Genomic DNA, 15258 nt, shown 5'->3' with positions numbered 1-15258 from the left:
TGTGCTTGGACGGCCAATTTCCGCCGAAATCTCTCGGTATATTTGTGTGTTGCGGGTTGCCCCTTCCAGTTGATGCTGTATGTGCTCTTCTGCAAGTACCACCTTCGCTCATCCAATGGTGTAAATCCACAGTCCAATCAGCGAATGCAGTCTGCCGCCAATCAAATGTAATCTTGAACACAATAGCTGGCTTGTAATCCCCTTGTAGAGGTTCCAGAAAATACAGAGGAACAACAGAGGATCTGCAAATGGAGACAAATCTGGCAACGGCCGATTGGGGAGAAACGGGTTGAAGCCACGCCCCTGGAGAACGGACTGAAGTTCCAGGTCATTGATCTGAACTCACCAACATCAACCTACTTTCTTGCAAACACACAAGAATGTATATTCCCACAAACATTTCAAAGACCTACAGTAGTGGGATTCTTTGTGCTGTTCACACTCAGTATCAATGACTTGAGCTTCACATGGGGGTGTACAGTATGTGTGTTTGAACTCATGAGGGGTGATGCAGCCCCTCTTTGTTTCTTCTCATAAAGGAAAAAAAAGTGTTTGTACTTTTAGTTCTTTCATGTGTGATCACATCTAAAATATTAAGGATGTTACTTTGCAGATGGAAATGCGTATACACTCACGGAGCTCATCAAAGTGTGTTTCCATGCCGTCGGTCCCGGGCACTGAGCAGATGAGCCTGGCCTTCAGGAAGGTGCTCCACTTGTTGACCAGACAACAGTGACCTCCATCGTCGTTCTGTTACAAGAGATTGAGGGAGGGGGTGAGCACAAAACACAGTTTCTCCATCAGCTACATCCCTCTGACTGTTCTTCACATAGAAAAACCACCATGCAGAAGCTCACACACACACACACACCCCCACACACACCCGGCTGGTTGTAAGGTCTGGAAGGTAGAAAGGGGTAGATGACTGGGTCAACAAACAATTATCTCCTCCAGCTGTTACCGAGTGAAGACAGAATTCGTCCTGGTGAGGACGAGTTCAGCTATATCTGTTGGTTCACATCCTTTTTCCAACCATCTACGGTGTAAGAAGTGAAAGTGTTTCAACAAAATTGATTGCGTTTACACATCCGGTTAAGATCAGTGTGAAGAATAACGGCAAGAGCATCCAGACGTCATGTGAACGAGCAGTGACATGGCCGTGCCTCTGGAGGGCGCCAGCGTAGTGTCCGCTGGGAGAGAGTTTGTGTGTTGGGTCACTGCCCGACCCCCACACCCTCTCTTTTAAACAAATACAACAGAGAACAGCTGAGACGACAAGCAAGCAAGTACATATCCCCACCATTATGATCACGCAACAATATAAACCTCATGGAGATGGAAACGCGCACACACACTCACACACACTTAAAATAAGCCGTACAAACACAAACATTAAGTTCACCAAGATCACTGCAAAAATACCAAACCTTACCAAGTATTTTTAGTGTAGTTTCTACTGCAAATATCTAAGTACACTTGAAATAACACAAAACTAACTTATAAGTTATAATATAACTTTTAGGCAAGATATACGAGCTTGTTTTAAGTCAGTGATTCTTTAATACTATTGAAAAAAGATTACTTCACTTACAACATGAAAAAAAAGTTAAATAGCCGCCAGCAGAACTAGGTATTACTGACTTTATACAAGCTCCTATTTCTTGCTGAAAAGCTTCTTTCTTGTCTTATTTCAAATGTACAAAGATATTTGCACTAGAAACTAGACCAAAAATACTTGGTAAGATTTAGTTTTTCTGCGATGACGCTCGACCAGCTTTCTGTTGCGATTTATTTTTCTGCCTCAGTTTGCTTTCAGTTTCCAGCATCTAGGCAGGAAGTTCAATTTAATTGAAATAAAGCAGTCTTCCGGCGTTTTTCCCCCTCCAGACAAAAATCACCTAGAAATATCAGAACTACCAGGGAGAAGAGGCCAGGGAGACCATGAGGTCATAGGTCAGAGAGCAGTCTCACAAACAGAAGGATGCATTGTAGACAGGAAGGATAAAGACACATGCGGATTCCAGCACATTAGCGTTAGCCAAACCCTGTAGCTGTTCCAACACAGCGGGCGACTCGCCTCAGGAGAGCGCAAGCTCTTCATTTAAACGCTCCAGGTTTTCTTTTCATTAAGCTAACCAAAACCACTCCATACTGCGTGTGTGTGTACACACCAGGCAGATGCGTCCAATGCGGGACTGGGTCACGGGACTCTGACCCATGTCGGAGGATTTCTCCCTGAAGAAGAAATACAGCTTGTCGTCATTCCTCTCCGCGCTGTCCGGGATGAGGTGCACGTGAACGAAGGTGGGATCTACGTCATGAAAGAAAAAGACAAAAGGGGGGAACACATCTGTTTAAAATTTCGCTGCTGGTTGATTCGAAACACACACAACCACCACAATAGACTTTAACCATGCCGCACATTTGTAAGCCTGTTTGTGTTGTATATTAAGAAGTCATGGAGGAAAACATCATGAAAGAGGATCGTTACCATTCAACCATCTGGAGTTGTACTGGTCTGTTCGCATTGCAGTTTTGGTCCCCAAAGTACGAAAAATGGCCGAGTCCGTTCCCATGAAGTCGACGTAGACGCCGGCATACAGCTCTCCATCTGACAAGGAGAGAAAACAGACCAGCCCAGTTCAGGTTAACATTCTGATAAAGCGCACATGTCTACACTGCAAAATAGCAAAATATCACATATATACACTATACAATACAGAGCAAAATATCTGGGTGTGAAGCGGAGTCTGTGTTCAGAAAAGTCCATCTTTTTCATTAAAGCTGCACTATGCAACTTAAAATGTAATCCCCTGAAAGTAGTCGGAATAGAAATGTAAAAAAATAAAAAGTTTGTACTTTTGAAATGAACTTTAAATTTTACAGTTGGCGAAAACACAGAAAAGTAGCTGATTGAAGAATCCAAGCTGTAAGTTTGTTGAGCCTGCTTAGCTGAATGTGTTGGTTCTTCCATCTGCTCTGATGGCGCCGCTGTGAAAAGCAGGTGTACGGCTCTGCGGACGCAGACAGCAGGAGAAACCAGATACTTTTCTACCCCCGTTATACACAATGTCATGGTCCCAAGCGGCGCTGTGGGGAGATTGATGATGTATCATTAAAATGCCCACAGATGATTGCGTGTCTAATGTAGCGGCGAGCTGAGCAGTTGGTGGTCAATGGTAAATCTTCTGTTGTGGCGCAGGGTTCTTAATCCTTATCAACACTAACAACGGTGTCCCTTGTATGGAGCTAACTGATGGCAGTAGGAGGTTAATCCATCTTAGACGACGGTGCCGGTGCCGTGCTGGTCAGCTGGTATTGCGCTAATGTGGGATAGGGGTGCCAGTGATTTACACCCCGCAGAAAGAAGAGCCCCCTTCCACTGGTGGCAACTGGTTCAGAGACCTTGTACCAAAGGACAAAGGAGGACGGTGGCTTCTTATGGAGCTGCATCGTGATCAATCACTGCATCCACATTGAACCTTATTATCAAAAAACACTGCAATTTAGGTTAAATGTCGATTAGTGGAAGTAGAATAATAATAACATATAATCTTTGTCTACTGTCTGAAATATAACCAACAAAAATTCAGTCTATGAAAATGTGACTCAGTCAAAATCATTAAGCTACTGTATATTGTTCCTTATACAAAATAAATAAGATTTTATGAAGGAGGAGGAGCAATCCTGTCCCTCCTCCTCAACTTGTTGCTGAAAGCTGTCAGTCAGCGTTACGGTGCCTATTAAAAGTATTCGCCCCTTTGGATGTTTTACCATTTTTATTTATGTTTTTAAAATAAATCATGACTGAGAAAATTTTACAAAAAACTTTTAATGTCAACGTGACAACAGATTTTTTTTTTTTTACAAACTAGTGGCAATTAGTTAATATAAAGTGCATAAATATTAATCTCTTTCAACTAAATGCACCTTTGGCTGCAATCACAGCGTGGCATCTGATTGGATAGGTCTCAATCAGCTGTAGTTTTACTCCATTCTTCCTGATAAACTGTTAAAGGGGCAGTCTGACGGAAAAGACGTTTTTGAGCTTTATGTCATGTCATGTCATGACCAGGGAAAGAGAATATTCCCTGGTCTAAAACATACCTTTATGTTTTATCACACTGGTATGATAAATAAAACAAATCTGATACGACCGAGCAACATTTATTTTTAACTTGTTGCCTTGTTTCTGGTCCTTTCTCCCTCAAAAGGTGATAAAATGATAGTGAAAAATACATTGTATCAGTATCCATCAATTTTCTATGGGGTTAGGAGGTGCTGGTGCCCATTTCCAGCCTGACCTTCCAGGCGAGAGGCGTGGTCACCCTGGACAGGTCGCCAGTCTGTCGCAGGGCAAAAGAGAGTCAGACGGGACAAACAACCATGCACACACACACTCACACCTAGGGAGAATTTAGAGACCAATTAACCTGACAGTCCTGATGTTTTTGGACTGTGGGAGGAAGCCGGAGTACCCGGACAGAACCCACCATGCACAGGGAGAACATGCAAACTCCATGCAGAAAGACCCCGGGAATCGAATCCAGGACCTTCTTGCTGCAAGGCAACAGTGCTACACTGTGCAGCCCTGTATATTTACTGTATCAGTAAATATTGGTTATTAAATATAATATCAATAATCAATATTGGTTATTGATATTTGTGACAGCCCCTGCTCTGCGGTCCTGTGTGTGTGCTATGTGGCAAGTAAATTGTTTGTCAATTAAGGTCCTCGATTGTGGGAGGCGCTTCTGATTACGTGGCCACCTGGATTGTATATAAGGAGCACCGTTCCACTCATGAGATCATGGCCGACGCAAGAACCAGGCGCAAACGACCTGGAGATCCAGGCCCAGCCGAGATCCGGACTCAGTGGCGGCACCAGCAGATCGCTTCACACGTTGTGGGAGCTGAATCCTGTGGGGGCCAACCGGGTCCATGACTGGGGAAGGACCAGGCTGAGGGAGCGTTGGTTTATCAAGTCTTGGACTGCCACCCATTGCTCCCCTAGACAATTGTTTTAAAAAAATAAATGCCTCTGAAGGACTAAAAATGTTTCTGGTTGCCGTGTCCTCTCTATTTTTTGTTGCGGCCATCCGAGCCGGGCCGTAACATATTGGCCCCAATTTTCATATTGGTGCCTTCCTAGTTATACATTCCAGTAAATATTGACCTCACACTGAAATTCCTCAATGTCTGGAAAGATCTAAAGGTAATGCGGAGCTTTAAAATGAACACCACCACACAGTACACTAAACGATATAAAGAAGACTTGAACAGTAACATTTCTGTACTGAAATAATGACAATATATGACAGAGGAATGTTACAAACTGGGGATGAAACCAAAAATATCCCACAGGTCATTTTTAAAAGGACATTAACTGAGTCCTCACCCGACCGAACCCGCATAATACAGTAATACTCACTAATCAAAGCTGACACGCTGTTGAGCTTTGGGTCGTAGGAGCACTTCCCCTTCCCAGATTCCACTTTTCCCGGCTCCAAGTGGAAAATTTCTTCCTGAAACAGAAAAAAACGGTAAAAAAAAAATAAAATAAAAATCACACAGAGATGGCAATAAATTCAGCACCCTTCGTCTTGCCACTGTGATTCCCTGGAGGGGGAAGGATGAGGGAGGGAGCGTGTGCGCTGCCTCTGACACCTGTGGGACCCACGGGGCCCGGTGGGGGGATGAAGTGTTAGAATAATGAGTGTAAGTTCATACAGAAAAATGCATGCAGTGAAAGCCAGAAATTTTTAATCAACGTCCCCGTGCCGGGTCTAACTTCAGAAACGCGTCGTGGGCCGCGCCTCGCTACACAGTAAGCTGAAAACCTCTCAGCTTCTCGGTGCGTACGTACGGGTGGGAGCACGGGCTGCTGACACCTGTAATCCACCAGAGGAGGGAGAAAACCCCCCCCCAAAAAAACAAGCCACGCATGGAGGCCAGGATGACTGATGCTCGACGCTTGTGGCTTCCCAGTACACAAGCGCGTGTGGGTGATTGGCAAAAATTTGCGTATGAGTAGGGTAAAATGAAAGCAGTGGCATGTGATGACATGTCCTATGGCTGAGCCTCGCAGACCACAGTGCATCGCCTTTTTTTTTTTTTTTTACTACTCCCATCAGGGACAGAGACTGCGGCTCTGTGCCAAACCCACTTCACTTGCAATTACCTATTCTTCTTTGATTAAAATCACCGCTCGAGCAAACAAAGAAAAAAAAAAAGAGAGAGAAGGTGCAGGCTAGTTGACTCAAAGCCATGCCATAAAGTGAAGTGCAGAAAAAAAAAGAAGTTCCATATAATTATGTACACCCAAAGAAAAAATGTGTCCATATGGGTTCATATAAAAAGTTGACATAATTATCCTGCAGAAAAGCAGAAAAGTCAAAAAATAAAAATCAAACTAGAGCTGAAGGCAGTTATCTACGGGTTCCAAGCCCAAAAAATTGAATACATTTTTTTTCCAAAGTCCGCCCTGGACCTCAACCCTCCACACGCAAAAGCTTCGCTTAGTTCTGTCACATTACAAATTACAAACGCTGCAAAACTATGTAATCCTCTTAAAAAAATGTTTTTTTTTGTCACATTATAAACTAACTTTATGGTATTTTATTAGGATTTTATGACAGACCAACACAATTTGGCACATAATCTTAAAGTGGAAAGTGTACGATGGATGGTTTTGAATGTTTGGAGGAAATCTGTGGAGGACATTTGGATTCAGGACCTTTTGCATTGATAGCCTAAAAGTAAACAGACTGCAAACAGTTGCTTTTATCAAAAATTGGCATAAAGAGAATACAATTTGTTTCCATTGCAAATGTGCACAAAACTTTGTCAGAATTCCGCTAATGTCGAAAAAACAATTTTGAAATTATGACGTTTCCATTAAATAAGAAATTCAAACAAAATCACACATGAATAAGTTTGTTCATCTGAGATGTCATTAAAAAATACACCATGCCATCATCCTCACACCACTTCCTGTCGCCTTCCTCACCATTTCCACCAGTAGTAGCATCTGGTTGTTGGTCACATGAATCATGATGTAAAAACACTGTTTCCATTGCAGTTTTGTGAAGTTCATTAATCTGATACAGCTGAAAAACCACCTCATCATTTTCAATAAATGTGAACTTTTTGAAACTGTGTTTCTGTTAAGCAAATTTATTTTCGTAATTCTAACCAGCGCAAGTATAAGGTTAAAGGTAGCACAGGTAGTGTGGTTCAACAGCAAACATAACCAAACACAGTCAACCACCTAAAGATGCAGCCTGGGCAACGAAGCAACTATAGGACGACTCTGGAGGAGATGCAGTTTGTTGCTACTGGTCACCAACTCCACAAATCCTGCCTTCATGGAGCAGTGGTGAGAAACAAATCCCAAGAAGATTTTTACCACAGTCAGAGGTACAAAGGAATGGTTCAGAGCCAATTCTGCCAATTTAATCCGTTAGAGTGGCTTAGTCAAAGTCCATACCAAATGATAGAGAATCCTTGGCAGGATTTGAGCATTTTTGTTCACAAATGCTTTCTATGGAGTTTAACTAAACTTGAACTGTTTTGGAAAGAACGAGCATATAAATTTGGTGTCCTCAAGTGGAAAGCTGACAAAAACTTGGACAGTATTGACTCTGAATACAAGTGCAAGCCACACTTTTCAGATTTTAATTTGCAAAAAAGAAAAAAAAAGGTGTATGGTATTTGAATTAGAAATATGTTTGAAAAGATACTCTATTACTTTGTGTCGGTCTACCATAGACATCCTAATACAATACATTAAAATTAAATCCAATGGGGCTTGAATACATTTAAAAAGGAACTGAACTAATTTTGAAGTGAACTATTTCACGTTAAGCCTGTTCCAAAGTCTTTCGAGTGAAGACATGTTCAAGTATGTCGCTGTTTTCTTTCCCTCACAGCGCAGCCAGTTGGATACAGATGGCTGGTGTTTGCTCTGGGATAACATGCCCTGCTGTGGGAGTGGGTCAGATGCTGACTCGGCCTCTGTGGGGCGTAGCGCTGCTCGGGTGGGGCAAGCTGGATTCACTCAAACAAGCAACGTGAGTGATTAGAATATCCACCGTTCCTGATACGAGGCTTAATATGTGGTAAATGAAACTAAATGCCATGCGCTGAAAGGGAACAAAAAGCCTGTTTAATTCAAATTGTGCCCTGTGTTTTTAGCAGCCTGATCAGCCCCATTTCACATGATAACCCCGCTCTCATGCAAAACGTGGCATTTAACACAGATACAGAAAGCGAAAATGAACAAAGGACGATGACGAGTGAGACGGTGTGCTGCGACATTGAGGAGGACACAAAGAAAGTACGAATGAAACATGAAATTCAATTTTGAGGATGGTGCACAAACTTTAAAAAAAAAAAAAGGCGCATGCTAAATGTTACAAAGATAAACGAAGGATGGCTTTTAGATTTAAAATGGCATTGACAGGATGTGCTCAGACACAAAGAATGGAGGGCATGCTGCTGGTGACCGCGAGCCCCGGCAGTCCACTGGGGCCGCGGCGCAAACAGGGGCCCGCATCGCACCTTCAGTCCAAGTGTGTCGTGCACCGCGCTGGGGTCGGCCGCGCGGCTGGCCCTTCCCCCGGCCAGGGCCATCTGCAGATACATGGACGTCTAAAACAGGAAACAGCAATAGAGTCTGGATGTTACGCGGCTGACGAGGGAGGATCAAGGCCCTCCTTGTGCAGTCGGGTGAATTGCATGGGGCACTTCTGATTGCAAAACATGATGAGAAACTCCTCAAGTAAAACATTTACCGCAAAAGTAGACACACTGCCTTGGAGAAAAGTGTTCATGCCTCTTGAACTTTTTCACTTTTTGTCTCGTTACAAGCAGAAACTTCAATGGGTTTCGCTGGGATTTTACGTGAAAGGCCAAAAACTGGTTTTTCAAAATTGCTTACAAATAAAAACGGTCCATTTCTGTTCACTAGCAACCACACATCAGAATGCTGCTAACACACAGTAAGGCTACAGTCACATTAGGCATATGCAATCCATATCCAACTTTTTCATGATTGTCTGAACAGCCCAATTCAGATCCTATCATCCGCCCCCCCCAAAAAAGTCTGATTTGTGCTACTTTCATATGTGGTTCTAAATCAGATGTGTATGCAGTAGTTCCCAAAGTGTCATGTCACATTATTCAGACTTTTACGTTATTGCAGTGACTTCTGCACCAGAAGAAGTCAGATGTGATAAATTAGGATTCTTTTTCTTAGCTTCCTTTGCCTTGTTATGATCTTGTGGGAAAGACTGTCAGCTCCCACTGCTCAACAACTTCAAAATCGATCCAAAGACGGCAACATTATTTTCATTCCATTATTACCTCAGTAAACAGAGCAATGCTGTGTGATGTCTGTGTTCTTCTTCTGTGCAGACGGGTCGCTTTGGGGTCGTAGACCGTTCATAGAGAAGTCTGAGTGCAGTCAGTTAACTAGCAGCAAGAACGATCACGCAAATAAAATTAAATCTGATTTCAGCAAAAAATTGCAACAGAGGATCGAGACCTGCTTTGTGAACGCAGCTTAAATGGCAGCTGGAATATCACATTTTTAAAAAAGATTTATTTCTGAAAATTCCACAATTTGTTGTTAAAATACAAATGTGACATGCATGTTTATTTAATCTCTTCAATAAAAGGCAGCATAATAATATGGAGAATGCTAATTTTATTTTTGTAAAAATAAATATATACAGTATATATATTATATCTTGCTTAATTTTTTCCCCTAATTATTTCACATGAAATCCCAATAAAGTACATTAAAGTTTGTAGTTATACAGTCACAAAATGTGAAAAAGTTTAAGAGACTTTTAGCACACTATACATGGTCGTGCTTGGTTCCACAAGAAGTTGTTGCTGTAATTGCATATCTGTGGGAAAGCTGAACAACAGCAGCCCTCCTATCCTCCATTTAAATCAATGACAGCCAAATTATCCTACAACCTGCTAAAATCTGCAGCAAAAGCAAAAATATTTCACTAAAAACAGTCCCCAAACCCACGTGCGCACACCGCTCCAAAGCTATCCTCAAAGGGTCCAATCAGAGAACAACAGGCTGTCTGAATTAATAAGAACCAGGCACGTGTAAAAACTGCTTGAATCCTGACTTTTGTTTTACGAGCTGGCCCGCCTCAGAAAAGGTGCTGTCGGGGCCATGACTCGGGCCGTCTGTTTGCTGTTCCAGAGAAAACAACAGGCCTCATTAATGGAACATTCCACTTGCACCCCATAATGGGAGCTCCCACTTCCAATTACCAAACGTCCCACATGGTAGAGTCTGGCAGGTGGCCTGCCTGGATGAATGCATGAAGCGGTGGATGGATATGCGAGCGACTGGATGGAGGTCCTTGATTAGCCTGTGGTGTTGAGGGTGAAGGGGTACAGACGAACTGTGTGTTTTTAAAGGGAACTCATGCAAACCGTGCTCTCTGTGATCTCTAGAGGAAGCAGTAATGCAGCAATTTAGTGCTTTTTAAAATGGATATTCCCTTAATTGCTGTTTGGGAACAAGTGTGATATTTAAAAAAATAAATAAAAAAATACCAGTGAGGCGTTGCTGGGGAGTGTGGCAAAGTCGTTAGTTCAGGCTTCCAATAAATGCTGAGACTAACCAGAGAGGGAGTAACTGCTGTGTGTTGAGAGGCTGGATGCTTTACCGCATGTACTGTAGACACATGGCACCAAGAGCTGGTTTCCAAATGATGGAGGAAAGCCGTCATAATGGGTAGACTTTGGCCCGGTCCCAATACTCCCACTTCCACCTTTATGTCTTTCAAACGCGCATTCCTGCTGCAGGGTTCGAGGGCGTTGTGTCCCAGTTCTCTTTTGCCACGTCCTCTTGATATTCAACCCAGACTTTGGCTTAAGCCTGCATTACAGCAGACTTCGGCAAAGTGTGTTACCCATAATTCATCGCTCCATGATAAATTGTGGCAGAGATGCACTAATCCGATATTCATATCTGCATCAGTCCTGATAGTGAAAAAAATTCTATATCGGGTATCGGTGACAATGTCCCTGATCGAAAAGGGCCGATTTATTCAATCTAATTTTATCCACTGTGCTCTGAGTGACGTCATACTTTATGATTTATTTTGTTTTTAGAATTCCTAATTATGGGCGTGCCGTGGTGGCGTAGGGGTTAGCGCGACCCACATTTGGAGGCCTCAAGTCCTCGACGCGGCGGTCGCGGGTTCGACTCCCGGACCCGGCGACATTTACCGCATGTCTTCCCCCCTCTCCTTCCCTGTTTCCTGTCAGCCTACTTCATAAAAAGGGACACTAGAGCCCACAAAAAGACCCCCTGGAGGGGTTACAAAAATAAAAAAAAAAAAAAAAAAAAGAATTCCTAATTACACTTTCTGAACCATTTGAAAAAAGGTTTGTCATTGTTTATTTTTTACGTTTGACCAAGGAAGTCAGCATATTGTTTTAGTCAGTTTCAGTCTCTTTATTAATTATTTTACATTGGTTGTTATACTCCTATTGTGTTGTTTTTACATGTTTGACCAAGCTTGAGAATCTATAGGCGTATTAAAGTGTGCTGTATTGCTGTAGATTTATCAAATAAATTTGTAATTCAGTACATTTACTCTGTGCTTAAAAACAACATTTTAATTCAGCATCGTTTTTCTGTATCATCTGAAACTGAACCTCAGATGTCTGTACCAGTCTCGGACGTTAAAAAAGTGGATCAGTACGCACCTGCATGTGCACTTGAACCCTTATGTGCACTCTGAGTAGAGTACACACTTCATAGAGGAGCGTATGGTGTGGTGAGCGTTTTGGGACAGGGCCAATGTAAGGCGGTAGGAGGGAAAGGTTTGACAGGTGAGGCAACAAAGGAAGCCAAGCTGAATCCTTAATGGTGGAGAAAACTGTCTCTATCTACTGAGATTGCCTTCTTTGGCTCCGCATTGTTCAGGTTCCAGTTTCTAACCTGAGGTTTACGCCCCCGGTTGACGAAGGTGCAGACTGGATTGTAGGCTCCTGTCCCGCAGATGTACAGGTGAGTCCGGTTCCATGGCTCAATTAGACGGATGAAGTTTGCACACTCCTCCTGGAAACAGGAAATACAGTAAAATTATTCCTGAAATGAAATCCAAATATAAAGCAATTCATGTAATTTTATTAACCATCTGCTGATTTACCAAAATGTAGCAGTACAAAATGTAGAAATATTCGATAAACTATCATCCAGTGGAAGCCACTCTGTAATTTGTTGATGTCTGCTTGGCTAGGCACAGTGATGTCAGTAATGCGTTACTTAGTAACACTTACTGACGTCGGGCGTCTTTTTTCAGTAACGAGTAATCTAATGAGTTGCTATTTCAAATCCAGTAGTCAGACTACAGTTACTTATCGAAATCACTTTGCGTTACTGTGCTTTACTATCTTCTTTTGATATTTAATCGTATTTCCTCTACGCGTCTTGTCGTGTGACCGACGTCTCTATGCTACATAAATGTAAACAATGGAGGGAGATGCGCATTTTGTTGGTGGAAAAACTGGAACTGTTTTGAGTTTCTGTCGCCAAGTCTGATTATCAGAAGCGGCTTTGGGCTTTTTTTTTTTTTTTTTTAAGTCGCTTGCAAATTTAATGAGTGGCGGGTTGCGCCTTTTTGGGCTTGTTTTGAGCGTGAAGTTACTCATTTGGGCTTGGAAATAAGCAGAGACTCATAATAAATCCCAGAATTTGTCTGTCATTAAGGTAGTTTTAGTCAGGCTCTCCCTGTCCATCATTTCCCGGATGATCCATCCCGCTGTGTCTTTCTTAATGTCAAGTTAATGTATTACCTCTGAATTACGTTGAGCTTCGCGTTGCGCTCCAAAAAACTGCAAACATGGAGACTAATTTGAACAGCGCAATAAACGTGAAAACAGCCACGAATAAACGTGTCCGTAGTTGCCAATAATTATAATGGCAACTTAACGCCACTATAATTATTAATATTAAGATAAGTGTCACAAATCTGTGCAGCAGCCATCTGAGTTGTGGAGGTGCAGGATCAGCTCTGTGTGCTGCGCTTTGACACCAAATGCAGGGCCGTAACGCAGAACCTGGAGGCTGGGGGGATATATGGGGGCTTTAAAATCCTTCCTAGTTTTCCAGACAACAGTGGACCACACAACTTACTCACATTTTTTTTTTGTACTGTTATAACCATTAAAAAATCTCCTCTTCAGTTCAACCTTATAAGTGGAGACACATTGTTGATGTTACCATTATAAAATAGCTTACAATTAAGTGTTGGCAAAGCTCAATGTAATTTTCACAGCGTTAGCAGCTGCTGAAAGTAACTAAAAAAGTTACTTTTAATGTAACTTAATTACTTTCCAAATCAAGTAATCAGTAATCTAACTAAGTTACTATTTCAAAGAGTAATCAGCAATCCGATTAAAGTTACTTTTTCAAAGTAACTATGCCATCACTGGCTAGGCAGGAGGAAATCCTTTTTTACTCGGCTGATTTCAAAACCTTTCGAACTTGCCATTCACATTAGAAGGGGAAAAAAAACAATGGAGAGAATTGAATACTTTCAATGCTCCATATTTTTGAAAGAGTGGGAATCACCCAAACGGAACGACCCTGCAGATTTTACAAGCGCCGTCTTCACGCATACTTACGCTGGCATCCTTCCCGCTCACGAGGCATTCTGTCCGCCTTCGTTCGGACACTGGCCAATGGATCTGCAAAGGCGAGACCAGAATGTGTTTCATTGCTACGATCAAACCTGTTACACATCAGTGTCGTTTATTGAATTATTAGGTTAAAGGTCCAAAGACAAATCCACAAATGTCAATATGAGTTCTGCTGAAATGGCTATAATGTTGACATAGTTTAATAATACATGTGTCTTACATCACATTAGAGAAACCAAAGTAAAAAAAAAAGTGCAGTCCAATAAAAACAATCAATAAGGCTCCTGCTGGGGGAACGAAACAACCAGAAAGGTTGATGCATTTCACTGAGATTGATAGTCCAAGACAAAGTAACACATAATTGTGAAGTGGAAGGAAAAATATCCATGGTTTTAAACATTAAAGTAAAATTCTGAAAATTAAGGAATGTCTATGTATTACATTCCCTTAATTTGATGGTGGAAAAGACGTGAAGAGGGGGATGCTCTACTTCAGCATGGAAAAAAACCCAGGAAGAAAACCTGCTGGAGGTTGCGAAATCACTTGAAACTTTGACTAGACCAGGGGTGGGCAACTCCAGACCTTGAGGGCCGGTCTCCTGCAACTTTTAGATGTGTCTCTACTTCCACACACCTGAGTCAAATAATGAGGTCATTAGCAGGACTCTGGAGAACTTGACTGCACTTAGGAGGTGATTCAGCTGTTGGATTCAAGTGTGTTGGACCAGGGAGACATCTAAGAGTTGCAGGACACCGGCCCTCGAGGACCAGGATTGCCCAGCCCTGGACTAGACTATTGATTTCAGACCTAGCAAATGAAATTTCACTAGGCAAACTTTGAACATGAATATTCTATGTTTTAGAATGGCCTAGTCAAAGTTTAGATCTAAAAAAAGTTCGACTATGCCATCATCATACATGAATGTTCTATTGTATAATCTGATCCAGTTCTGACTGTATGTTCAGACCTAACAAATGAACTTTCACTAGGCCATCTTAAGACATGACTAATTATGTTTTAGAATGACTTAGTCAAAGTTCAGACCCAGTTCAAATCTGAGTCAAGACTTGAAAATGTATCTTCTCTCATGATCTTCATGCAATCATACTGAACTAAAGATGTTGAACAGTCAACTAACTACATTACGTCTCCAGATCTGCAAACCTGATAGAGACATACCCTAGCAGACTTGTAAATGCAAGAATATATTTTGGAAAAGATGTCAAAAAGCCTTTATTTTGATTCCACCTCACAATTGTGCTTCTTTGTGTTGTGTTTTTGGCCTGGAAGCAGCTGCTGAGGTGAAGATGTTTATCCCAGATTAGGGTCATAGTGAAAGCCAAATAGAAGTCTTACAATATGTGGACTCTTGTTGATGTCATGGAGGTCTAGGGACAGGATGTGGTCCTTGCTGCCAACATACATGCGGTCATGGTCCTCATCCATACGGAGGATCCGGTAGTCGGACGCATTCAGCAGGTAGGCGAAGTGATGAGCTGTACCAGTGGACCTCAGCTCTGCATGGAGACAGAAACGGTTTTGTTTATGACAGCCGAACACATTTATGTATGC

The 15258-nt window shown here is 42.2% G+C and overlaps 1 protein-coding gene across 5 annotated transcripts in view; it reads right to left on the bottom strand.

Moving 5' to 3' along the window:
* Positions 1-15258, bottom strand: part of LOC116710836 (semaphorin-3F-like) — a 76175-nt gene that overhangs the window by 9091 nt on the left and 51826 nt on the right. For 3 of the 5 annotated variants that reach the window (XM_032550089.1, XM_032550091.1, XM_032550090.1), the window contains exons 3-10: positions 15043-15203; positions 13672-13734; positions 11984-12103; positions 8563-8652; positions 5432-5525; positions 2492-2611; positions 2172-2311; positions 636-750 (exon numbers count right to left, since the gene is read on the bottom strand). In XM_032550089.1, the coding sequence (XP_032405980.1) occupies positions 636-750; positions 2172-2311; positions 2492-2611; positions 5432-5525; positions 8563-8652; positions 11984-12103; positions 13672-13734; positions 15043-15203 (903 nt within the window). The remainder of the gene's footprint in view (positions 1-635; positions 751-2171; positions 2312-2491; positions 2612-5431; positions 5526-8562; positions 8653-11983; positions 12104-13671; positions 13735-15042; positions 15204-15258) is intronic. The other 2 variants (XM_032550092.1, XM_032550093.1) reach the window with 1 other exon arrangement.

The sequence above is a fragment of the Xiphophorus hellerii genome, chromosome 20, assembly GCF_003331165.1.
Source record: "Xiphophorus hellerii strain 12219 chromosome 20, Xiphophorus_hellerii-4.1, whole genome shotgun sequence".
NCBI classification, from domain to species: Eukaryota; Metazoa; Chordata; class Actinopteri; order Cyprinodontiformes; family Poeciliidae; genus Xiphophorus; species Xiphophorus hellerii.
Note: the sequence above shows the minus strand (reverse complement) of the source record. Positions and strands in the feature narration are given on the sequence as shown.